The sequence below is a fragment of the Eptesicus fuscus genome, chromosome 7 (assembly GCF_027574615.1).
Source record: "Eptesicus fuscus isolate TK198812 chromosome 7, DD_ASM_mEF_20220401, whole genome shotgun sequence".
Classification (NCBI taxonomy): Eukaryota; Metazoa; Chordata; class Mammalia; order Chiroptera; family Vespertilionidae; genus Eptesicus; species Eptesicus fuscus.
Genome location: NC_072479.1, coordinates 108167766 through 108193152, shown reverse-complemented (window position 1 = coordinate 108193152; position 25387 = coordinate 108167766). Strand labels below are relative to the sequence as shown.

At 58.4% G+C, this 25387-nt stretch overlaps 2 protein-coding genes across 2 annotated transcripts; one reads left to right on the top strand and one right to left on the bottom strand.

Annotated features, from left to right (window-relative positions):
- Positions 1-5228: 5228 nt before the first annotated feature.
- On the bottom strand, positions 5229-14357 carry MAPK8IP2 (mitogen-activated protein kinase 8 interacting protein 2). Its single transcript, XM_054718590.1, has 12 exons — positions 14293-14357; positions 13250-13355; positions 11410-11694; positions 11208-11301; positions 9935-11119; positions 9523-9598; positions 9242-9414; positions 9054-9163; positions 8416-8520; positions 8227-8297; positions 5670-5768; positions 5229-5301 (listed from the first exon to the last, which is right to left on the bottom strand). The coding sequence occupies exons 1-12, from the start codon at positions 14355-14357 to the stop codon at positions 5229-5231; spliced, it is 2442 nt and encodes an 813-aa protein (XP_054574565.1).
- A 7702-nt stretch (positions 14358-22059) lies between these two features.
- Positions 22060-25199, top strand: CHKB (choline kinase beta). The gene is made up of 11 exons (XM_008155438.3): positions 22060-22494; positions 22654-22762; positions 22963-23076; positions 23226-23359; positions 23621-23716; positions 23877-23935; positions 24021-24102; positions 24226-24334; positions 24472-24575; positions 24793-24874; positions 25030-25199. The coding sequence occupies exons 1-11, from the start codon at positions 22271-22273 to the stop codon at positions 25102-25104; spliced, it is 1188 nt and encodes a 395-aa protein (XP_008153660.1). The 5' UTR covers positions 22060-22270; the 3' UTR covers positions 25105-25199.
- The last annotated feature ends 188 nt before the right edge of the window (positions 25200-25387 follow it).

Sequence of the window (25387 nt, the reverse complement as noted above, 5' to 3'; positions counted from 1 at the left end):
GCCTGAGAGATCCGGCGACATGTCTGAGTCACCGCCAGTGAGGCTGAGCTGGGGTCTGCTCCGTGGCATCCTGGCTCCTATGATTACAGGCCGCTTCACGGGAGATGCACTGAGCACTTGTGTGGTCAGGAACAGGGTGGGGAGGGTCGAGGACACCACAGGCAGGAGACCCCACAGGTGCCGAGTGCCCAGAGAGCCGGGTTCTCCTGGAGGCACAGGAACAGACCCCCTTGGCTCTTACCAAAAACCTGCCTGAGGTGCGTGATGAGCAGCACATTCCAGGTGGGGACAAAGGGGCTGGGAGCCTGTCAGACTCGAGGAAGATGCATGAGCAGCTTCTGAGACACCGTGACCCTGGCCCACCTCTGCCCCCCAGAGCTCTGCATTCCGGCCTGTGCACACGTTTCCTGTCCCCTGGCTTCCCCTATAACCCAGTGTAAGCCATTCGCCCAGCAAAGTGCTCTTAAAAGTAGGTCAGGTTTGGTTCCATCCCTGCTCAGAACAGCAGGCTCAGAATAAAACCCAGGCTCCTCAGAGTGTCCACCGTGCCCGCTGCGGCCTACCCTCACCCCTCAGCCTTCCTGTCCCCTTGTCTTAAGCTCTGCAGGGAGGACCCCCAGACTGCCTGCCTGTGTCCACACAGTGGCATGAAGCCCTCGTGGGTCCCCACATGTGTGCTGATGGCAGGGGCACATGTGCACCCAGGACACTGCCAGACCCCATGTGCTCCCTCAGTGTTGGCTGAATGAGGAGAGTGCCGTCTGGGTGCTCGGGGCCCCAGCGGGCTGTCCCTCCTCCTGGCAGACAGACGGCCATCCCCTCAGTACCAGGCCCACCTTTTCCGTGTGGGCAGAGGCTCTGAACTGTGGAGGTACGGCCTCTCCTGTCCCAGGAGGGCAGTAGCCACTCAGTCCCGTGCCTGGTCTAGGCAGCATGACACGAGTCCTGATCTGGAAGGTCAGGGCAGTCTGCTGGGACCCCTGGGTCCTCTGGGGGCTGTGTGAACCATTCCACAGCGTCACTGGGCCTGACCGGACATCGTGTAGCTGCCAAGCCCATGTCTCTAGCCATCCACCGCCAGAGCTCACAGTGTAAGGAAATAAACCTGCTGTTCACGCCGCTGCTGGTGAGTTGTCTGTTATTTGCGGTCGGAAGCGGTCTTTTTGGAGTGACCTGTGGTCGGGACGTGGGAGGCACCTGTGCACGTGCAGGTGGGCTCCTGAGTGGGCCTACGGTGACAGACCTCTGTTCTCCAGGTGACTCTCCCACCACTCATGGTCTGGTTTGGAGGCCGCACTGACTGTGCCCCAACCCCTGCTGTGTCTGGGGGCTCTCCCCAGAGTGGTAGTTTCCTCGGGGACCCCTGCAGCCACCGACATTGGCATCAGGAGGGCCCACCTGCACTGTGGTCTGAGCGGAGACACTGGTCCTCGTGGGCTGGGCATGCACCCCCAACGCCTGCAGCTTCTCTCCCAGTGGGGCCTACGTTTCAAGCTAAGGCAGAGGCACTGAAGCAGGGGCACACTCTGAGCACCAGGTCCCAAGACTGAGCACACAGCAAGAACTAACCGAACGCTAACACCTGCACGACCTGCAGGCACCTCCCCTAGGCCTGTGGCCCCATCTGGGCAGTGAGCTTCTCTTTGTTAGTTCCCACGTTTATTCACCACCCAGGGCCGTGCTTAGTGCTTGCACAGGTCATCAGAAGGGACCCATCCCCGTTCCATGGCACCACCATCCCACAGAGAACAGGAGCCTCAACCCTGGGGTCTCAGACTCGCGTGGATTTTCAGTGGCAAAAACCTGTGGTGCTGTGGGTGGGGAGGGGGCCTGAGGGAACCTTGAGTGCTTCCAATGTTCCCCATCTTGATTGGGGGGTGATGGCGTGTGTAAAGCAATCGAGCTACACACTTAAGATGTGTGCACTTTATGATATCGTGTATTTTATACTTCAATAGAAACAAACATTTAACTATGATGAATGCCACAGAGGAAGAGGACTTGTTCCTACAAGAGTAATCACTGGTGGGGGAAGGTAACTGAGCCAGGCAAGGAGCTCCCCTGTCTGCTGAGACTGTCCCCCAAGTTCAAGCCCACATCTGCACCAAGGATGGGAGAGGGAAGCGCACCCTCCCATTGCACGTGGGCTTTGCTGGGATGCTCTTGGGAGCAGAAACGTGCTTGTTTCTCAGCTGTGTTAGTGTGATGGCCCTCCTCCTGCAGGCTCTTGTGTGCACACACATGCACTCACAGTATGTGCCACACGAGCACACACTTCTATACACACGTATCGTGGCCCCAGATGCTGCCATAACGTCCACTAGCCCGGCCCTGTCTTCTTTGCTGTTGATTTTAAAGTCAGCCCCTTTTCCTGGAAGCCTGAGATTGTCCTCTCCGCAGGCCAGGACCTCCTTGGGCCCCATGTCCTCTGGAAGGAGCCGAGTGGAGACAGACAGACAAACATGTTGCCCTGCCCTGGCTGGTGTGGCTCAGTGGATAGAGCGTCAGCCTGGGACTGAAGGGTCCCAGATTCAATTCTGGTCAAGGGCACATGCCCAGGTTGCGGGCTCGATCCCCAGTAGGGGGCGTGCAGGAGGCAGCTGATCAATGATTCTCTATCATCATTGATGTTTCTCTCTCCTCTCCCTTCCTCTCTGAAATCAATAAAGAAATATTTAAAAAAACAATAACAGCCCTAGTCAGACAGGGTGTCGGCCTGTGGACCAAAGGGTCCCGGGTTCGATTCTGGTCAAGGGCAGGTACCTCAGTTGCAGGCCCCTCCCTGGCCAGGGCCCTGGTCAGGGCTCATGTGGGAAGCAACCAATCGATGTGTTTCTCTCACATCGATGTTTCTCTCTGTCTTTCCTTTTCTCTTCCACTCTCCCTAAAAATCAATGGATAAATATCCTCAGGTGAGGGTTAAAAAACAAAAACAATAAAAAACGTTGCCTCTGTGGGTCTCCTCAGGTGTGGACCCAAGACATGCTCCCAGCACCCTCCCTGCTCACTCCTGGCCTCGCCTCTCCCACAAGTGACCAGAAGGGGGAGCAAGAGGGGACGTTTCCATGGAATAGTTAATTTCACCTCTTCTCCGAATGTTTTTAATTACAAAATTAGTGTGTGCTCGTTAGAGCGCCCCAGATAACGCCTGCATCTCAGTCGGAAGCAGGCAACGTGGCCAGTGGCGTGTGTGCCACACCACCTCCATGTCTACGCGAATCATACGTGTCAAGTGGGCTCTAATCTGCCTTTCCATGGCCGATGAGTCTTGTCACCATGCCACCTCACGGCCTGGTGTAGGAGCAGCAATAACAGAGGGGACCCCGCAGCCCCCTCCTTTGTGTGAAGATCCTCCACAGGGCGGTCACAGCCGTGGGGCCCAAGGCATGCTCCCCCCAGAGAGGAGGGACCGCAGGGGGAGAGGGTTGGGGGTGTCACCTGAGCAGATAGGCAGCCAGGGCCCTGCTGGACAGAGCAGTTGGGGGGAGGGGGCGCAGGGTTCCATAACAAGAGCGGTAACACTTTGTCATCACTTTGTAAACACTCAGCAACAAGGAGCAGCCAATTAGATGCTGAGTGTCCAGAGCCTGACGTCCCCGGGAAGCACCCAATTCCTTGTTAGGTCTCCCCAAAAAGGAATTGATTGGGAAGGTGTTGAGAACTCCCCGAGTGGGAAAGAAGGCAAGCCCGGGGCACCTCGGAGATGGGGGCAGATGACTGGACACCCTTCCCTGGAGATCACTTTTGGGCAGATCACTACTGTCCCTCCCGGCAGGAGGGGGCTGTAGACCCCACAAGGAATTGGGTGCTCCCTGGGGATGGCAGGCTCCGGACACTCAGCCTCTCCTGCGGCTGTGACAACAGAATGATAACTGTACAGAAGAACATTATATACTAACCTGACCCCAGCAAAGGGAGGGGAGGGGATGAGACACAACCTGGCAGCCGGGGGCCGGATGCTGAGTGTTGTGGTAGAGGACAGGCGGGGAGGGCGGGGTGCTGCTTCCTGGGTCCTGCTGCGCCCACCCTGCCCCGCTCTGAGGACATGTCCCCCTGGGGAGGAGCCTGCTGACCTCAGCCCCTGAGAGTGGTCTCGTGGGGGGTGGGGCCAGGGAAGCCCTTTCTACAGAAGCTGAAGGGCACCGTGAGACATGGTCGACTTCTGTCTTCCTGTTCTCTGTGCAGAGTCTTTAAATACCAATTTTAAGGTCTAAGCAGGCTGCTGCCCTCTCCCACACACTCACAAGCGTGCGCACCCTCTCATGACGCACACACACACTCGTGATACGCACAATCATGACACACATACACACACAACCATGATGCGCACACACAATGACCTGAGCCCTGAGGTTCCCCGGCACACCCCCTCTTCAGCCCGGCAATCCAGTGCGGGTGCCCAGCACTGTCTCTCCAGCCAATTGAGTGTATCAGGGAGAACCCCCAGGGGCCCAGTGTGGCACCCCAGGGACCCCTGGCATGATCTCGGAGAGCACTGATGGGTAAAGCTTCTCCTGATTCCGTCACCCACGGGTCTGGGTATCCACCGCCATGGGCAGCACCTGGGCCCCCGGCCCATTATGTGTCCCCAGAAACAGACAGGGTCACACCAAGCAGAGAGTTTATTGAGGTGCTGGACTGCGGGGAGTTTGCAGCGGCAAAGCAGACGCTGGTGTGGCGGGGGACGGGGCAGGGCACCCTTCTCTGAGCAAAGTCTGGGGCTTGGGATGAGCCTCAAGAACTACTAGTATCCCCAAGGCCCTTCTGGGGACCCCCTCCCTGCTTCCCCCTGAGCTCCGTGTGGGGCGGTGTGGGGGTCCCTCTCTTTGTCCCTGTGGTCAGAGAAGGGGTGACACCTGGAGATTCACTATAAAAATTAAAATTCCTTTTAAATCACTGGGGGGACTCGTGGAGCCTGATGCCAGTCACCTAAGCGCCTCGCTTTTCTCCACACCCCTCCCAGCTCTGACCCCGAGTGAAGAGCAGAGGGCCGAGTTTGCAGGCACAGGGGGCAGAGACAGACAGAGGAAGGAGGCACACAGAGAGAAAGAAGATCAGAGGGAAAGCGGGGGACACAGCTCTCCCTCTGCAGCCCCTGCGGAGTGAGCAAAGAGAGCCCCCGAGACGCCCTGGACGGCAGGTCCCACATGCCCCCAATCCAGTCCTTGCCAAAGCCGGCAGCCTCTGAGGTACCCCGCCACGTGGCACCTGGCTCGGAGTGTGGGCGGCTACTCCAGGTAGATGTCCTCTGTGGGGCAGGCGTACTCCAGGTGCTCCTGGTAGTATTCCAGGAAGGCCCGGCTGGGGAGACAGCACCGGCCACGCCATCAGGGCCGCTCTCAGCCCTCCCACCGCCTGAGCCTGCCCATCCCTGAGGGGTCACTCTTCAGCCGTCCTGGTCGCTACAGGCCTTACCCCCCATTCCCACCCGTCCTTCCACCCAGACACTGTGCCTGCACCTTCCCACTCCCAGGATCCCCCCAGCTCCCACTCAAAGTTCCCACCCACCTCTATTGCTTCTCATCTGACCTTCCCTCTCCCTGTCTGCCCAAACTGCACCCCCACTCCTCTGTCCCCAAATCTCACCTCCCGGCCCATCTCCCCAGCGGCACTCCTGAACCTGGTTGGCCCCCAGCTGGTCCCACCCTAATCCCTCCAGCCCCACTCACCCCACACTCTGGGCCACAGGCCTCATCGACTCCTGGGAGACAAAGACGTGGCAGGCAAAGCGGCTTAGCAGAGGGTGTTTCGTGATGAAGCCGAAATAGCTACAGAGGGGGCAGCGTGGGGCCGTCAGAACGGGGCAGTCACCTCGCCCCAGCCCCCCCCTCCCCCGTGATCTGGCCCGAGGGCTCGGGCAGAAGGTGGGGACAGGAGAAATGTGTGGGTCACACGACAAGGATGCAGAGGCACCTTCGGGTCCAGCCCCAGCGCAGGCACCTCAGGGAGTTACGGTATTAACTCCTCGTCAGGGGTCCAGCAGCCGCTTCCTTCTCGGAGCCCTGCTGTGGCTCCACCTGGAGCCAGCCCTGGGCCACAGACCACAGCGAGGCCTCGCCCCTGCCTTCCAGAAGTGCCTCTCAGCCGATCACACCTGACGTGTGTCACCTGACACCCTGAGCCTGTGGTCCTGCACATCCACAGCTGCTCTCTGAGCTCTAACGTGAGGCCGGACAGCGGCCCCCTCCTCGGCGAAACCCTCTTCCTGGAGCAGAACCTTGCACCTGGCTGTCATTCATCTCGTCCCCGCCTGACCTGCTTCATTTCTGCCTGTCCTCTCACCCAAGACATCAGTGAAAATCACTCCAGAGGGTCCCGCAGCCAGAGACTCGAGACCCCCCACTGTGGCCAATCGATCTATGTCGATTGAACTGGGGTTTGTGGTTCCTCCAGACGGGAACCCGTGGCAGCATCACGGCTGGTTATCCACAAGCACATGGCAGCCTCGTCTCAAAGGCCCTGGTCAAAATCGCATATAGCCCTGGTCGGTGCAGCTCAGTGGACAGTGTCGGCCTGCGGACTAAAGGGTCCCGGGTTCAACTCCGGTCAATGGAAAAATATCCTCAGGTGAGGATTAACAACAACAAAATCTCATTCACAGTCGCCGACACTCCGAAGCTGCTTACCAAGCACCGGGCACCATTCTAAGCACTTGAGATTATTCACTCCCGGGATCCCCACAGCAGCTCTATGAGGTGAGGCAGCTACGGCACAGAGAGGGTGGGAAACTTGCTGAGGACACACAGCCAGTCTGTGACAGTCTGTGCTCTCCAAGGCCTCATCCAAGCACAATGGCCCGCACAGGCCTGCTCTGCCACCAACCTCACCAGGAAGGGAGTTAACCAGACGGAGAACGTGACTTCCTAACTGCGTCCTCGGCTCTGGGCCGGGCTGCGTCTCCCCTCGCCCTCTGCCTCCACATCTGGATCTGAAACCACTGGTCTGACACCCTTTTCTCAAGGACTCACACCTGGTCTCTCTCTAGCTTGGAGGCCGCAGCTGGGCAGCCAGTTCTTTCTGTTGAGAAACAAGGGTGTTCTTGCTCCCCGGCAGTTGGTGCTGTCCTCGGCCCCCTCCACAATTCTGGTCTGAGCCCAGGCACTCGGTCCAGCTCTCCACCCCTCAAAGCAGCCTCCACACGGGGGACCCCACCACACATCTCTGTCCTCAGGAGACGCAGCCAGACTGGCTCTGACCTGCCGAGGGTTGGCCTCAGCACCTGTTGCCAGCCCCGCCCTGGCGGCAGCGTGTCCTTCCTCCAGCAGCCCGGTCCTCGTGAGCCCCTGGTGGCCTGTCTCTCTGGTTACCTCCTCCCATCTCCTTCCTCCAGGACACGGGGACCCAGTGGGCAGCAGTCGGGCTGGGCAGGAAGCCTGCACCCCCACCCCTGCTGGGGACAATGCTGGCACCGTCCCTCTCCTTTCACGCCTGTCACTTCTCGCTATGCCTGGCTGTCTCGTCCCCTCATGGCTGCAGTCGTCCACCTGCTCTGAACCGACACCTTCCCTCAGGTCTCTCCCACACTCCAGGCCCACGTGACCCTGGCCGCCTCCGCCTCCCTCCATCTGCAGATAAGCATGGTGCCTCCAGGCTGCCAGCCCTTGACCTGGCAAGTGGTTACTATGAGCCCTTCACCCAGATGGCACGTCTGCGGCTACCTCCCATCGACCCGGGTCCTGCCGGTTCCACCTCCCCAGTGCCCCCAGGACACAGCACCTGGATGACCTCAGCAGCTACCTGGTCCACACCTGGGTCCAGCCACTCCGCACAGCAGCCAGACCCGGCTTGTCAACCCAACCGTGTCACCCTGTCGCCCCATCGCCAGTGGGATCAAGTACAAGCTCCTTGGCGTGGTCAGAAGGGCACAGGTACCGCTGCGTCCCTCCAGCCGCACCCAGCTATTCCCTGAGAATCCACTGCCCTTGCCCGCACCTGGGCTCAGCCGCCTCCCTGGAAGAGCCCCATCACCGTCAGATGTGCCTTCCGAGCATGCAGAGTGGTCTTTAGTCACCTCCTGAACCCCAGACCCCACCGCCTCTCTGCAGGTCTGCTCACGGGAGCCCCACACAGACATCCCCCAGGCCCCACGAGGCTTCCAGCACCCACTCGTCTGTGTGCCTGTCTGTCTGCACCCCAGACCAGATGGGAGCCTGTCTGACATGTGTCTCCTGGGCCCGGGGGCAGCCCTCGGGGTTGGGGGGCCGAGGGGAGGGCCGAGGCTCTCACCAGCTGTTGCGAGGGTGGCAGCCGCAGAAGGAGATGTTCTTCATCTGAAAGAAGTGGCTGCAGTGCTGGAACTGGAGCCGAGGGCAGAGGCCAGTGAGACGGGCATTGTCCAGAGCCTCTCCTGCCACCCCGGCTGGACATCCCTGTCAGACCCGCCCGCCTCCCTGTGCCTCTGCCCCTGCACCCCACCTCAGGTCCACCGCTCAGACTCAGCTTGACCCCCCGAAGAGAAATCTCGAGGTCACAGGAGGCAGGGGGACGCAGGTGGACAGTCAGTTTCCGGGCAGTGGCGATCTGGGGGAGCCGGAGGAGAAGGGGGTCTCAGGGGCCTCTCGTCACTGGAACATCTTAGTTTGGGTTTCAGGTTGCCAGGGCTGACTCTGGAGCACGTGGGCCAGGGTCCTGGCCGCTCCTCAGTCTCAGCACCGCCAGTCACCTCTCTGCACTCAGCCTCCCTGGGCCTCCTTCCCACCCTGCAGCCAGGACCACGCCCTGCCTGTCCCCGTGGCCTGGACTGGGAGTCAGGGATAGGGCTGTCCTGCTCAACCACAGGACCAGCAGATGAGCTGCTGGTCACCATCCGCCCACTGAGTCCATGACGAATGAGCAAATGACGCTCAGGAAGGCTCAGTGAGAGCTGGTCTGGATTTTCAGACAAGAGAACGAGGATGGGCTACAGGAAGGTGGAGGCCCCACGGAACCTGCCCAGAGACACCAGGTGATGAGAGACAGCTGTGAGCTGGGTGGGAGCTGCCCCCTGAGGGCCCTCTAACCCTCCGTAGAGGTCTGGTCCCTCCGGGGGCTGGGGGACCGCACCTCACACTGACCTTCTGCATGGCTGCACACAGGATGCCGTTGCCCTGGTGACAGGGCACCTCCACGGAGCCCAGGAACTGCACATCGAAGCGCTCCACCCAGCAGGGGCTCCGCTTGCTCCCTGCGGGGTCACAAGGGGCCCAAGTCAGGGGAGTTGGGGGTCTGAAGGGACAAGATGCTCCTTGGAGGCGGGCCTCACCCAGCACGTCCTTGGCAGGGCCGGGCACCGCGTGGGCATAGAAGGCAGGGAAGACCCCGCGCTCCCCCGTACGCATGTTGAAGCCGCGGAACCAGAAGTCATCCTCCTCGGCCTCCACCAGCACCGGGTCGTCCACGTCCAGCTCCAGCTCGTCGGGGTGGCGAGGGATGAACCTGCCGGCAGGGGGCAGGTGGGGTCAGGGGGAGGGGGAGGCGGACTGTGGCCTGTGTCCACCCGTGTCCCATCACGTCTGTGGACGGATGACGAGACAGAGGCTGTACCTGAAGACAGCCCGATGGGTTTGCTCTCTCTCCTCCCCGTTCACCAAACAGGAAAAGAGGCCAAAGGATTCAGTGCCTGAGGAGCAGACAGGAGACAGCTGCTCAGAAAGGGGGTGGCAAGTGCTTCCAGGTGTGGCCAGGCTCCCCCCCCCAGGTGCTTGGCCCTGAGTCAGGGAGGGAGGCAGAGCCTGCCCACCCCTCCCCAGCCTATCAGGGATCTGGGGGGAACCCAAGGCTTTTCCTTGGCTTCCAGCCCCCCACCCCTGCTGGACATCCCTGTCAGACCCCCCAGCCTCTGCCCCTACATCCCACCTCGGTGGCTCCTCAGACTCAGCTCGACCCCCCAAAGAGAATTCTCGGGCCCTGGGCACTTTGGGGACCTGGGGCCACCCCCCTCCCACCTCCCACTCACTGGAGGACCGCGAGGTGCTGTTGACAAAGACGTTGAGGAACTTTTTGGAGAAGGTGAGGTCGGGGCTGTCAGGGGAAGCGCCCTCGGGGCCCTGGCCCTCGTCCAGCAGGGCGGCCGCCTCGTCCTCGCTGGCCTCGCTGCTGTCCTCCCCGCTGCCCAGGCCGCAGCGGCGCAGGCTCACCAGCTCCAGCTGCGTGTGCTCGTCCACCACCAGCGTGTACTTGACCGCGTCGTACACCAGCGAGGCGTCCAGCGGGGCCTCGGGGCCCGTGCCCCTGCCCCCTGGAGGCCCCGGCTGGTCCTCGGCCTCCTCCTCCTCCTCCTCCTCTTCGTCCTCGTCCTCCTCTGAGCAGGCAGAGGAGCAGGCCCGGCCCGGCCGGGCGGTTCGGCCCGGGGTCGCCCACAGCGGCGTGATGGTGTCGCGCGTGGGGTTACTAAGGAAGAGGCAGGGCCCGGGCTGCGCGGTGCCGGCCCGGGGCGCAGGGGGCGCAGGGGGCGGCGGCCCACACAGCGTCTCCATGTCCACCAGCTCCACGCCGCCCGGGCCCGCAGCCTCGGGTTCCCCGCCGGCCGGCGACCCGGGCTCGCCGGGAGGACGCGGCGCGGGGGACAGGCACTGGCCGGGGCAGAGGATGGGCGAGGAGCCCTCGGAGATCATGCGGCTCACGAGGTTGCTGAGCAGCCAGGGCGAGTCGGCGTCCTCGCTGAGGTCGGGCTCGGACTCGGAGCCGGACTCGTACTCGCTGTTGGTGTCCTCGGGGCCCACGGGCAGGAAGGCGGGGCGGCGCGGGGGCGCGGGCAGGGGCTCGGGCTCGGGCTCGGGCTCGGGCTCGGAGGCAGGCGAGGACGCCTCCTCGATGGAGTTGGTGAGGTGCGAGGAGCGACCGCTGCTGCTGCTCAGCTCCAGCTCCGTCTCCGAGATGGACGAGATCATGCGCCCCAGGTGCGCGGCGCCCGCCGCCTCCGAGTCGGAGCCGGGCGAGGACAGCTCCTGGCTGCTGCGCCGGCCTCGCTCCCCGCTGGTGCCGCTGCCCAGGTCAACCTCGATGCCGGGGTCCGAGGAGGGCGAGGCCTCATTGGGCGCTGCGGGGCCCGGGGGCCGGTTCCCTTCGCAGTCACAACCTGGGCCCACAGGTGACTGCGCCCGGGGACGGGCGTCGGTGGGCGGGCGGTGGGCAGGCGGCTCTGCGGGGCGGGGCGGGGCCTCGGTCAGCAGGCCCACCGGCCTCTGCTCCTCCCTCCCTGCCTCCTGGGCCTCCACAGTCCTGCTCACCTGGGAGTGGCTCCTGGGGGGGTGAGCACAGCACTGTCTCCTGCCAGGAGGTCGGGGGCACTGGGGCAAAGCCCCCGTTGTTGTTCAGGGAGTCCTGCAGGGCGGACAGAAGAGGCTCTCAGGAGGGGCTCCAGCTGGAGGGGGTGGGAGTTCCAGGCTGCCATGGGCAGCAGAGTCCCGGGTGGTGGGCCTGGGCACTCACCTGGGCTCCCAGGGGAGTCAGGTGCAGTGTGGTGGGCCTGTGCTTGTGGGGCTCCTCCAGGGAGGGGGAGGGGATCAGCGGCCCCAGAGTACCGGCTTCTGAGCCAGGTCTTCCCCGCTCCTTGTCCTCTCCTTCTTTCTCCTCTTCTTCCTCCTCCTCTTCCTCCTCCTCTTCTTCCTCCTCCTCCTCCTCCTCATTGTCATCAATCATCTCAAACTCCTGGAAGTCACCCTGGAAGGAGCAGATGGGGTGCAGCTGCTCCGAGCGGCCCAGAGAGAGGCTGTCCTGCAGGAAGGAGGGACAGGGCAGAGCTGGGTGAGTGCGGGACGGTGGCTTGGGGTTCCAGGTGTCAGAAAAGGGGAAGGCAGGCCCTAGCCGGTGTGGCTCAGTGGTTAAGCATCGACCTATGAACCAGGAGGTCACAGTTCAATTCGCAGTCAGGGCACATGCCCGGGATTGTGGACTCGATCCCCAGTAGGGGGCGTGCGGGAGGCAGCCCATCAGTGATTCTCGTCATTGATGTTTCTCTCTCTCCCTCTCCCTTCCTCTCTGAAATCAATAAAAATATATTTTTAAAAAAAAAAAAAGAAAAAAAAAAAAGAAGAAAAGGAGAAGGCAGAAAGCTATAAGTCAAGGAAGAGAAACCTCCAGGTCTCTGCTCCCCAACAGAGCAGTTTTGTGTGGTTTTAAAACATCTGCTTGAGATACATAAGGATCACTCTGGTTCTTGGTCAGAGCCCCAATGCCTAAGCCTGGGTTGACAGAGATCCTCCGAGTGGCCCCAATCCAGCTGCCAGACTCATCTCACTCCCCAACCCCATCACCTTCAACACCACCCCTCTTTCCTGCAGAGCAATTTGACTACAATTCACAATTACCAGACATTTGGCCTGTTTCCCCACCAAGCAGCAGGCCCCACCAGGGCAGAATGTCCATACTGAGCACTGGTGTACCCCACACCCCAGAACAGGACCTACCCACTGCTGAGGCTCAGTAAATATCGGACAAATGCAGGAAGGAAGAGACAGCTGGCATCAGGGTCCACCAGGCTTGCACCAACCTCAGGGCCTCTGACAGACAGTTCATCCCTGGGCCAGCTCTCTCTTCCATTGCCTCCCGCCTCCTCATCAGCCCAGCTGCTGCCCGCCCTCCCTTAGGCATGCTCCTGGGCCATGGCCACTGGAAAGTCTTGGTGGGGTTCTCTTCCCCCTCACTGTGTCCTCAAGTGGAACCTGGCCCCTGACCCTCAGGAGCCATGGCTCTGACCTTTCTCCCCTACGAGGATGTAACTCCTGCGGGCACGGGCCACACCGGTCCTGTTCTCTCAAGCACCTGGAGGCGCCTGGCAGCTGCCACATTGCAGTTGCTCAGACTGGTCTTGAATGAATGAAAACAGAACGTGGAGAGACCGGAGGAGGGGAAGGAAAGAAAGGAGATCGGGGAGAAAGTTTCAGGGGAGACATGAGGCAGGGAGATGCAGGTAGGGACGGGGCTGGGAAGGAGACAGGTGAGCTGGAAGCGGGTAGATCTTTCTGGGAAGCCCTCTGAGCAGAGAGGACACCTGAAGCATGGGCACATCTCTGTTCCCCCAAGCTAGTCCACGGGTGGGGGTCATGGGAGGACCACTGGGGAAGACCCTGGGGCAGGGCCTACCTTCTGTTAGAGAAAGAGATGTGCCTTCCAGGGAGTCCCCAGGCCAAGAGGCCCAGGGGACGGAGGCAACCAGAGGGTCTCTTGCTTCAAGGCTGAGTGCAGACCTATCCTGAAACCCCAAGTGACCCCTAAGCGGGGCCTACGTGAGGCTCCCCTTGAGAGGGTTTATGCTCCCGTCCCTCCCTACCTTCTCGCAGTGGTCCGAGTCATAGCTGAGGCCCAGGCCACAGTCATCGGTGATCTCAGACAGGTCTTCATCATCAAATTCTTCCAGGCTTATGTCCTGAGGAGGCCTGGAGAGGAGACTCGGTCAGAGAGCAAGGACAGGGCTCCAGGAGAGCTGGCAACCCTGGGTGCCGTGCCTGGGAGCCGGTCCCAGGAGGGAACATGGGAAACCCAGCTCCTGGACCCCAGGGTCTCCCCAGCCCCCAACTCCCAGATACATGTCCTGCTGTCGTTGTGAAACCCAATCTCTGTTCTCCAGGGGATCCCCTCCCCCCCATCTGAGCAGACCAGCCCAGTGGGGCCTCTTGTCCCTCCGGCCTCCTGGGCTCAGCCCAGGCCCCTCTGGATGGCAGCCGGAGCGTCTGGGGAGTCAGGCTGAGCAGAGGGGGGAGGGGAGCTGAGGCTGCCGCCGCAGAAGCAGAGGGAGGGGTCGCGCCTCTTCAAGGAGCCCGTCTGGCCACTTTGTCTCTCCTCTGCTGCCCGGGAAGGACCTCTCCCCACCGTGGTCTCTTCCCCCAGGGCCAGGTTTGATTTCAGCTCCGGTTCCCCGGGCCGCGCAGGCCAGGCCTGGCCTCCACCGAGGAGAGGCCCAGCAAGGCCAAAAGGACACTCCGCGCGGAGGGTGGCTCCCGCCTGGCCAGGCCGCCCCCGGAGGCTGCGCCAGGGCCTCCACCCTCCACCCTGGGAGCGAGCCCGCAGGGCTGGTGCGGCACGGATCCCGGAGGGAAATGGCGGGGGGCTAAGCGAGGGGGAGTTGGGGAGACATACAGCGGAGGGTGGTCACTGGGGCCGGAGGGGGCGAAGGAGGGAAGGACAGAAACGGGGAGACCCCGCACAGAGGGCGGCGAGGTCAGGAGTGCAGGCCTTGGACCGGCGGGGGCCCTGGGCTGGGGTTCCCGCAGGCGGTGGGGGTGGGGGTGGGGGTAGGGCGGCGGGCGGTGGCGGGATCGGGAGGGGGCCGGGAGGGCCGCGGGGAAGGGAGGGGAGGGCCCCCAGGCCGGGTACCTGCAGCCGGGCGGCGACAGCGAGTGGAAGGTGGAGAGAGAAAACATCTCCGCGCGGTCCGCCATCTTCTCCGGGGAGAGGCCTGCGGGGGAGGGAGGCGCCCCGCGTGGCCCCTGGTCCCCGGCTCCCCCCTCACCTCGTGACACGCCCTGCGACACCCCGCCCGCGACACACCTCGACACCCCGCAGGACACCGCGGCGGAGGGAGCGAGCGCCGCAGGGGGAGGGGAGAGCGGAGGCGCGGGAGGAGGCGCGGGGAGGGGCGGGGAGGGGCCGCGGGCCGGGGCGAGCTGGTTGGAGGAGAGGCGATGGTTTGACGAGAGGCTCTGGTTGGGGAAGGATCGAGTGCGTGGTTTGTGTGTTTTTTTTGGGGGGGGGGGAGGGGAGGCGGGGGCGGGTGAGAAGCGGATTGGCCGAGACGGGGGAACGGGTTCCGGTACCGGAGGGTCTGCGGTTGGGGACAGGCGAGAGGGACCGCCCGCAGCGAGGATCCTGCGGCGGGGAAGTCGGGGAAGGCGGCAGCCCGGTTCGCAGACCTCTGTCGGGTTTACTGGGGTTTGGGGGAGGGGCTCGTGGCGTGGGTGCACCCCAGCAGCTGCACCGACGCCTCAAGGAACCGGAAGAGTTGGGGGTCCCAAGCTGGGCAGCGCGTCGAAAGGGGCTGGACTGTTCGGGCCTGGGGGAGCTGTCCGCCCTTGGGTGCTGATCTGGGGTGAGGAGCTGTCCAGCCTTGGGTGCTGATCTGGCTGGGGAAGAAAAGAAACCTCTGCAGAGGATGCTGATCCGGGCTGGATTCAGAGTGGACCACAAAGAGGATGCTGGTTTGGGGCTAACACTGAACTTTCAGCATCTAGTGCAGACCATGCAGGTGAAGAGAGGTACTGATGGACACTGGGGGAAGTTCTACCCTGGAAGCTGTGCTCATTCAATTGGGAAAATTTTCTTGAGCTCCAACTATGTGACTGGCATTGTTTAGGGTTGAAGCTGTGTGAGAAGAGCAAAATCTGAAATTGAGCTCAAGAGTTAGATTTGGTCAGGGTCATCTGGCATTGGAGTGACGGGAGGGTAGATCATGGCTAGGAAGACGGTTGATAAAGGCAGGTTAGGCAGCCCTGGCTGGTGTGGCTCGGTGGCTGAAGTGTTAGGCCATGCACTGAAGGGTTTCAGGTTCCATTCTCGGTCAAGGGCACATACCTGGGTTGCAGGTTCAATCTGGCCTGGTCGGGGCATGTGTGGGAGGCAACCAATCAATATTTCTCTCTCACATCACTGTTTCTCTCTCTCTCTCTCTCTCTCTCTCTCTCTCTCTCTCTCTCTCCCTCTCTCCTCCTCCTTCTCTCTTTCTCTCTCTCTCTCTCTCTCTCTCTCTCTCTCTCTAATAAAGGGTGGGACAATGAATTTGAGTTGAAATAATATCAAATACAGAACAAAATTGGCATTTTCACACAAATCTTCTCACTGGCTAGTGTCATAGTCCCAAACAGGCCTGGACTGGAGCCTTCATATTAATTAGCTCTCTTACATATGAATTCCAGAGGATTTCTGTTTACTGTGGTAAGTGTAAAGGGAACACCCCAGCAAAGCATTCCAGGAAATATCAGACTGAGGAGTGTTTGGTGAGGATGGCTTCTCAAGTTCCCCCAGTCCCTCCCAAAGATGCACAGAATTGGTAGTGATAGTGGTCGGCCTGACCAGGGAGAGGTCCTAATCTTTGTATTCAGCTCACCCCTTACCCCTGCTGGCTACAAATTGGAGGCACTTGATGGAAAAGTCATCCTGGGAATGAGAGACATAAGGGCAAAACAAGACAAAAGGAACCTGGATCTTTAAGACTCATATAATATGGCCAGCATTTAAGCCCAGGACTGGCTTTCTCTAAACTGGTACGAAAGATAAATAAGCATGCCCATGTAAACTGCATCCAATTGTAAACTAGTGCACTGAGCAATTCCAAGGACCACACTTAGCGTATTCTGTGTGTCCAACCACATACCACATCACTAAAATGTCCCTTTTACATAAAATTCAGGTATTCAGCATCTTTGTGATTCATGGCCAAATATTGTCCTAATTGCTACAGAATATAATTCAGAATAATCAGTTTGAAGAGCAATTTAGTAACATTTAGTAAAATTGAAAATACACATATCTTATGATCCCTATGATATACGATAGCAGTGGTTCTCAGAATATGGTCTGCAGATTCCTAAAGTCTCCCAACATCAGCAAGGTCAAAATTATTTTGTAATAATTTTGCCTGCTACTGTGCTGTCATTTGTGTCGATGGAGCAAAAGCAATGGTGGGGAAAACGGCTGGCTCCTCCTACTAGTAACCATCAAATTCTTTCCCTGCCACATGCTCGTGGGGGGTGGGGAGGGGAGGAAGCACTTTCACTTAAGAATTTCCTTGATGAAGCCATAAAAATTATTAAATCTTGACCTGTAATTCTTAATATTCAGGGTGATGATGTAAAGCACCGAGTACGGAAGTACAATGGCTATCACAACTGATTACACAGTTGTCGAAACTGGCAGCTGAACTAGCCACTTTTTCATGAAACACTATTTTCACTTGAAAGAAAGTTGACAAACACGGTTATTCTGACTTGGCTATTTGATATAAACTTTCTCAAAAATAAAAAGTGAATGTGGCACTTCAAGGAAAACAATAGTATTTGTTGCCAATGATACAATTTGAGTTTTGAAACAAAAACTAGAATTTTGGAAAATCTGTGTCATCATTATGAGCTTAAATTTTCTCAATATTTATTTTTCCGATGAGAGTGATGGTATATTAACAAGTGACATTATATAATAAAATTCGTCAAAATTTGGAAGATCTACATAACTCCAAGAACCAATATTTTCCAAATGACCCAGGAAGACATGTTTCAAAATTATGCATGAGTGAACGTCTCATTCAGTGTGCAATGGATTTTAATATAACAGGACAAAATGGTTCATTGATATGGTTTCAAATTCCAAATTGCAACTTACCTGAATAACTACTTTTTGTCCGGTCTTGGCGTGTAGTATCAACAAAGATGCACAGTTATCTGAAAAAACTTTGGAAAAGTTTCCAACTGTAAGTCCATGTTAGGCTAGATTTTCTTCATATATTTGAACCAAAACAACATATTGTAATGGATTGACTACAGAGACAATTATGGGGAACCTGCTATCTTCAACTAAGCCATATATTAACAAAAACAAGGCCACTCTTCTCATGAAATTTTTATTTTATAAAAGTTATTTTTATAAGATACAATTTATGTTAACATGTAAGGGTTTATTATCATTTAAATGAATAAATAAATCATGCCCCCTTGAATACACCATACTTCAAGTATTCAGGCAGAAAAACCAAATCACATTCAAGGGAGAAAAATTAGGCTGGATTCAGAACTTTTCAACTGCAATATTCAAGGACAAATGAGGTGACGAGCTGAAAGCTGTGAAGGAAAGAATTCGTGATGGTGGTGTTTGAAAATAATGATCCCCAAAAGATACCCATGTCCTAATCCCTGGAACCTGTAAATGTCACCTTATTTGGGAAAAGGGTCTTTTCAGAAGTGATTAAGGGTTTTGAGATGAGGAGGTTATCCTGGATTACCTAGGTTGGCCCTAACTGCATCACTGTTATCACTTGGTGTGGAAGCAACCAGGCAGACTCAGGTGCATTGTGCCAGTGCCAAACCAACTCCTCATTGCCCAGTGAGCAGCAGCAACCCTATCTCCTCAAAATAATCAGGAACAATAACCTCTCCTTTGCCTGCTGGTGCACCAGCATGAGGAGTTCAGTGACCTGGTGGATTTCAAGGACTCAGGTTCAGTGTTGGTATCCTTCCCTGGAGCCAGGAGAGGTGCCTGTGGAAGTGCTCCATACCTGGGACACAGGGGCTGTAATCCAGCAGGCTCACTCTTGCAGAGACAGAACATACAAATTCTTCAAGTGGGCCATCAAAAATGATGGTGAGAGATAGCTCATCCCAACCCCTACTATTGGACGTATCTTTGTTTCTGGGTTCACATATTATATCTACTGGGGGCACAGATCCATACACTGGGCTTTGACGCAAGTGTACATACCCCAGCTCCTCAGGACACTGTCCAAGAACTGGCTCCTTAGCTAAGTCTTTTTTAAAAATATATTTTTATTGATTTTAGAGAGGAAGGGAGTGGGAGATAGAAGCATCAATGATGAGAATCATTGATTGGCTGTCTTCTGCACGCCCCCCACTGGGGATTGAGCCCATAATCCAGGGATGTGCCCTTGACCACAATCAAACCCTGGACCTTTCAGTCCGCAGGCTGATGCTCTATCCACTTACCCAAAGGGCCTTAGCTAAGTTTTTAAGAGATCATTCCATCTACCTATGAGACTGGCTGCTTGGAGACAACACAGAAAGTTGGAGAGCACGGGATCCTGTGGCAATCCACACACTGTATACCTTTCACTGTAAAATGAGTTTCTGGGCCCGAGGTGATGTTATACACAATTCCATGTTGGTAAATCGCGTGCACACTAAGCTCCTGCAATGTGATGCCACTCTGAGACACTGTGAGAGGAAAGGCTAACCCACACCCAGAGGTGTTGATTCCTGGGTGGAATCACTGGTCAGCGAGTCATCTAAGGATGGTACCATATCAGGAGTTTGGCTACTAACAGGTCAGAAATCCAGCAGCAGGAATAATTAGATGAACCTTGATAAGAGAGAGCCCATTTTGGTGGGCATACCCAGCACCTCTGCCACCTTGGCAACTCCACTCACGGGCCCATTGTATAAGCATGGGGTAGCCAAGGGCAGAAGCTTGGACATCTGCCCATCCACTTTGTTGTTGAGTGACCCCTCTGCAGTGGGTATAACATGAGGCACAAAGGTGCATCCACTTGTGACCACTCCCATAGGTCCATCTTCTTCTCCAGCCCTTCTTGTCTCCAATAGTCCCTCTTGCTCTTTCTAGTTCCCTGACCAACCAGCAAGACATCTGTCAGGACCCAGAAGTCCACCACTACTCTGTCCACTCCGCTTCCTCCCTACAAAGTGGACATCCAAGTGTCTGCTTGAAGCTCTGCCCGGGAGGACTTCCCCTCATTACTGTCTTTTAGAGCCACCCCACCCTGCATGGGACTTCAGGGCAGCAGTGGTTTGTTTTCGGCTCATATCTACACAGCGAGCTAACCCATTTGTGAATCAGACATGAATTTTCCTTCCTGTAAAAGACTGCTGCCCTCTGGACAAGCCTGGGTCCAATTGTTTTGCATCGTGCATTGAGTTGCTTCTGAGCTTGCCTAACCTATTGGCTTGGTGATCAGTCAGTATCTAGCTCAGGACAGGCAAGATTCAATCACGTGGTCATTTGATGTCCCATAATCAGGCACTCAGTCTATGCTTGAGCCCAGTAGTGTTGCAGAAGTTGGTTTCAATCAGTGAGTAGTTCTCCACTGCACCAGGTGTGGCCTTGCTTCAGATCCCTAGGAGTGTGCACTGCAACTCTGTTGGATCCTGCCAAAGCTGTCGTGCAGGGTCCCCATCTACCACAAATAAGCCCGACTGTCGTCCACTGGTTCTAAGTGGCAGGGGAACCCATCCTCTAATCCGGACCTTCAACAGAGCCTCCCTTTGCTCTGGGCCCCTTCCTAGTCACCCAGTAAATGGGTCACAACAGTATTCCCAAGTGTGGAACGTGCTGACTCCAAAATCCAGAGCTGCATCAAGTGCCACGCCTTCTTCATGCAAGACACGGTAACCTCCTTATCCTGGAGGCGATGCCCTGGTTGCCCTACAACACTGCACCCCTTAACACCTCACTGCTGGCGGGCTCCAGAACTTCCGAGGACTTCGTGCTCATTCTCTGGCATGCATTTTCTCACCAAGGATAGAGCACTTGTCACTTCTTTCTGCACCATGTCCAATTAGCAAGTCATGGATGTTCTGTGGGATGCCTGGATGATCAAGGTCTCAGTGGATTATACTGTGACAGAGAGTTAAAACTGTCATGAAGCAAGACAATGGATGTGTTTGGCTATGCTTCTCTTATAAATGTGAACTGCTTTTGGAAACTGAAAAGACTATTCACCACACCAGTAAGTGCCTGATCAAAGCCAGAGGTATGTTAATCGGTCCCATTAAAGACACTTCGTCCAACACAGCTGCTGTGTGGTAGGCCACCATCATTTACTTGAAGCCATCTGGACTTTGCAAGGGCTATCCAGGTGAACTGAACGGGACGAACTAGGGACGACCACTTTGTCTTTGAGTGTGACACCACCTCTGCAATCCCACCTGGCAGCTTAGTTTCTGATTTACTATCCTGGATCAGGTGAGTGTGCTGAGGAGTTCCAGGTGTTCCCCTTTGCTGTTACCGTAATTCTTATCCTACAGGCCAGGAATCCACGTACAGGCTCTGCCCACAGCGAGGTACCCCCACCCCAAGTGTGCACTGGGGCCAGAAAAATAACCCTAGGGCTTAGGTTCATCACCTGACTCCCAGAACCCCTCTTCCATCCAGTGGCTCACGATGCTTCAGGTGTCCTGCACAGTATCAGCGCAGATCCTGTATCTAACAGCCCTGAAAGGTCTGGAGGGGCTTTCCCAAAGTAAATCAGTTACTTTATTAAGAGGCTCTTGGTCCCTTTGGGGAAGGATTGAGGAACGTTTTTGTATACACTTATGGTAACACCAGTAGCCCTGCGCACCAGTCCGAGCGCCAGTACCTCACTGCGCCCTCCAGTAGCTCCCTCCCCCCCCCCCCCCCCCGTCCCCGCCCTGCCCCCTCCTCTAGCTCTCGGCGCCCTGCGCCCACTCGTAGCTCGCTGCCCCACTCTCCTGCTGATCCGTGACCCGGTAGTTCCAGGTCTGTCGTTACCCTTCACGTGTAACGACCATTTGCATATTACATCTTTATTAGATAGGATGGTAAGGAGGACCATGCCTCCCTTTCAGCCGGTGAGCTGCAGGTTTCAGGTCTGGCTCACACTTAAACAGGGCGAGGTTGTGATTTCCCGCTGCAGCAACTGACATTCATCTTCTGGTCACCGATTCTTGATTTTTCTCTGGTTATTCAAATCAAACCACTCGCCAGCTGCCCATCTATTTAACAAAAAACAAACAAACAAACAAAAAAAAAACACGCCACCTCCAACAGGCATGTCACAGACCCTGGGGTCAAGGCCTTGTGGTTGCCGGGGCAGCAGCGGAGGCCCAGGAGGCCCAGGAGGCCCAGGGGCGGTGGCGCAGCTCCAGTGTCTGCTCCGCGGCCGAGCCTTTCCCCTGGGTTAGATCCTGTAACTGTTCTAGGTCTGGAGACAAGAGGGGCAGTGCGTGGGGCATGGAGACCCTGGTTTCAAGCAGGACCAGAGCGTCTCTCAGAGGTGCGCTCCCCCCAAGGTCTCGGCGGTGGTTAGGGATCTAAGGTCCGTGGCGTCATTAAAATCGTCCCAAGGGTCACAATGTTTCATCACATCCAGTGTTCATTCGGCACCTCCATGCGCCACGCCCTCTCAGCCTCCCCTGGTGTGACCACGCTCGGGACCCGTCACACTCACACTTCCTCGCCGAAGCTCGGTGAGGCGCCGCCGCTGGCGACCGCGCGGCTGGTCCGCTCCGGTTCCCGGCGAAGCCCGCCCCCCTTCAACACACCCGCCCACGGGATTGGCCAGCGTGACCCTCCGCTCAGGACGCTTCTGATTGGCGACGCCGCTTCCTTTTCCCCTGCGGCCCCGCCCAGAGCGCGAGCGAGCAGGGGCGGGGCAAGAGGAGACGCGCAGAGTTTGGCCTCCGAAAGGGCTCGGGACCAGGTCGCGGAGAGAGCCGAGTGGCGTCGCCAGGAGCCGAACAAAGCCGGAGAGGCCCGAGCGCGACCTGAGGGGCGCCGGCGGGCCGGAAGCGGAGCCGTGCGCAGCCGAGCCCGCCTAGGAGGCTGAGCGCGCCGAGCGTTGGGCCGGGCCGGGCCGGGCCGGGGCCGAGCCCTCGCCATGGCGGCTGAGGGAATTGCGGTGGCTGGAGGCGGGACTGTCAGCGGCCGCCTGGCCAAGGACAGCGTGCGGCCACCTAAGGGCCCGGAAGCAGTCCCGAACCAGCGGCGGGGCTCCGCGCAGTCGCGAGACACCGAGCGCCGAGCCCACCAGTGGTGCCGGGAGTACCTGGGCGGGGCCTGGCGCCGGGTGCGGCCGGAGGAGCTGCGAGTTGACCCCGTGAGGTGGGAGGTCAGGGGTCAGCCCCTGCCAGTTGCGGGCCGGGGCGGGGGCAGGCAAGGTCTCCGAGGATGCCCCGCGGTTCTGCAGCCTCTGCGAGCGGGGCAGGGGAGGACGGGCAGGGCGGGAGCTGGCGGCGGCTGAGACCCCGGTGTGGTCCGCAGCGGGGGCCTCAGCAACTTGCTCTTCCGCTGCTCGCTGCCGGACCACCTGCCCAGCGTCGGCGAGGAGCCGCGGGAGGTGCTGCTGCGGCTGTACGGGGCCATCCTGCAGGTGAGGCCGGAGCGAGGTCTGCCCAGGGGGCCTGGCAGGTGGCACTGCCCCACCGAGGCTGAGACGCCGAGGCTCAGGGGCTGGAACCTGCCGGTTATGGGCTGAAGCTTGGCTGTGCTGGGAGCAGGACGCAGACCCTCCGCGCTCTGCCCAGCCGCTGGCCGTGCGACTCCCGCCCCTCGTTGTCCATCTTCCTTCAGGGCGTGGACTCCTTGGTCCTTGAAAGTGTGATGTTCGCCATCCTTGCGGAGCGGACCCTGGGGCCCCAACTCTACGGAGTCTTTCCAGAGGGCCGGCTGGAGCAGTACATCCCAGTAAGAGGCACCTCCTTCCCCAGCCCCCAGCCCCTTCCCAGTGTCTGCCCTCAGGTCCCTGACCGCGAGACCCTGGTCTCCTCCACTGCCCCATCCCTACCCCCTCCTGCCCCAGCCCCCTCACCACCCTGAGAGGTTCCTGGGTGCAGAGCCTGCCACTGAAAACGCGAGACCTTCGAGAGCCCATGCTGTCAGCAGCCATTGCCACGAAGATGGCCCGGTTCCATGGCATGGAGATGCCCTTCACTAAGGAGCCCCACTGGCTGTTTGGGACCATGGAGCGGTGAGTCAGGGACCTCCGGAGGGCTCCTCACACCTGGCTGGACCCTCAGGCTGGGCTCTGATAAAGCACCATGACTCTGTTCAGCCGGCCACTTAGTGGATCAGGCGTCCCAGGGTCTAGCATGGTCTCTCACAGAACAGGCTTCCAAACATCTGCCAGACAAGCCATGCAGTGACAGGGAAATGGCTGGGCAGCCTGGTAGACAGGAGAGCCAGTGGAGAGGGATAGTGGAGTGAGTGTGTCCTATTCTTTGGACTTCAGGTACTTAAAGCAGATCCTGGACCTGCCCCCCACTGGCCTCCCCCAGATGAACCTGCTGGAGATGTATAGCCTGAAGGATGAGATGGGCAACCTCAGGTGAGGGCAGGCAGGACAGGATGGGGAGGGGGCAGAGAGGACAGGAGGTGCTGCCGGGAACCTGCGGTGGCCTCCCCAGGCTTTGCCCGAGGGCCCACACAGGTGGCTCTGACTCTCCCCTAGTCACTCCTGCTCAGACACATGCCCCTGTCCCCTGCAGGAAGTTGCTCGACTCTACCCCGTCACCAGTAGTTTTCTGCCACAACGACATCCAGGAAGGTAGGAAACGTCACCTGAGTCTTCCAACCTAAGGTGCAGGGGCCCGAGGGCCCTGGAGTGACCAGTACCCCACTGCATCCCCCAGGGAACATCTTGTTGCTCTCAGAGCCAGAAAACGCCGACAGCATCATGTTGATCGACTTTGAGTACAGCAGCTACAACTACCGGTGAGACCCCATGGCTCCCATGGGTCTGTCCCCACAGAGCCCTGGAACTCAGACCAGGCCTCCATCTCTGCCTCCCAGCCGCCCAGCAGATTTGGGGACTGAGTGTCCACCTTATTCCCCCAGGGGCTTTGACATTGGGAACCATTTTTGTGAGTGGGTTTATGATTATACTCACGAGGAGTGGCCTTTCTACAAAGCACAGCCTGCAGACTACCCCACGCAGGGGCAGCAGGTATGTGGCTGGAGGCTGGGGAGTAGAACTTGGCCTGTGAACAAGGAAGGAGAAGCCTGGTTGGAGAGGTGAGAAAGGGGGTTAACTAGGAAGTTCTCCATGCTCCCCATTTCCTGACTCTGGTCTGTTGATCTTAGCTCCATTTTATTCGCCATTATCTGGCAGAGGCAAAGAAAGGTGAGATCGTCTCCCCAGAGGAGCAGAAAAAACTGGAAGAAGATTTGCTAGTAGAGGTTAATCGGTGAGGAAAGGTGGCTGGGCGGGGTGGAGCAGGGTGCCGAGGAAAGGGGGCCTCGGGAGAGGCAGACAGGGTGCCAGTGCCCAGTGGGGGTGGGGGAGAAGGCTGATGGGAGAGTTGGCACAGGGTAGGGGTGAGGGCAGTGGGGGAGAAGTTGGAGCTCGGATTCAGGCGATGCCAGATGTGCTCCCAATCCCCCTGCTTTCCCCACCTCCCTCAGGTATGCTCTGGCGTCCCACTTCTTTTGGGGTCTCTGGTCCATCCTCCAGGCATCCATGTCCACCATAGAATTCGGTTACTTGGTGAGTAACCCAGGTGGCCAGTTAGGTGGGGGAGGAGGAGTCACAGGGGCCTCTGGTCCTGCCTCAGGGCAGCCCTGGGAGGCTGTGGGCAGATGGGGGCTGTGGGAACTCCTCCCAGGCCTGCTCACCAGTGTGTGGGGTGGTCTCCTCCCCAGGAGTACGCCCAGTCTCGGTTCCAGTTGTACTTCCAGCAGAAGGGGCAGCTGACCAGCCTCCAACCCCCATCCTGACTCTCCACCCCACAGCTCCTTGGACGTTCCCAGAGCCTTCCCTGCAGGACCTTGGGGGGGAGGGGCAAAGAGCAGGAGGCCCTGGGGACCCCTGGGCCTCCAGTGAGCTGGGTGAGGAGGGTGATCTCTGCCCTCGGTTTGAGCAGGTCCCCAGGGGCGGGAACCCCTGGTCTGTGTACCTTGAAACAATAAACGAGCTTCTTACTTCACACCCTGTTCCAGCCCTGCTCAGTCCAGCAAAAAGTACCCACAAGGATGCACATAGACTGACAAAGTGACCACT

Excerpts from the sequence above, each read along its gene's own strand:
- CHKB (XM_008155438.3), top strand. The coding sequence starts at position 22,271 with ATGGCGGCTGAGGGAATTGCGGTGGCTGGAGGCGGGACTGTCAGCGGC. Across the intron at positions 24,103-24,225 it reads TACAGCAGCTACAACTACCG|GGGCTTTGACATTGGGAACC; the intron begins GTGAGACCCCAT and ends TTATTCCCCCAG. Across the intron at positions 24,576-24,792 it reads TTGCTAGTAGAGGTTAATCG|GTATGCTCTGGCGTCCCACT; the intron begins GTGAGGAAAGGT and ends CACCTCCCTCAG.
- MAPK8IP2 (XM_054718590.1), bottom strand. The coding sequence starts at position 14,357 with ATGGCGGACCGCGCGGAGATGTTTTCTCTCTCCACCTTCCACTCGCTG. Across the intron at positions 13,356-14,292 it reads CTGTCGCCGCCCGGCTGCAG|GCCTCCTCAGGACATAAGCC; the intron begins GTACCCGGCCTG and ends TCTCCTCTCCAG. Across the intron at positions 11,120-11,207 it reads CCCCCAGGAGCCACTCCCAG|AGCCGCCTGCCCACCGCCCG; the intron begins GTGAGCAGGACT and ends CCCGCCCCGCAG.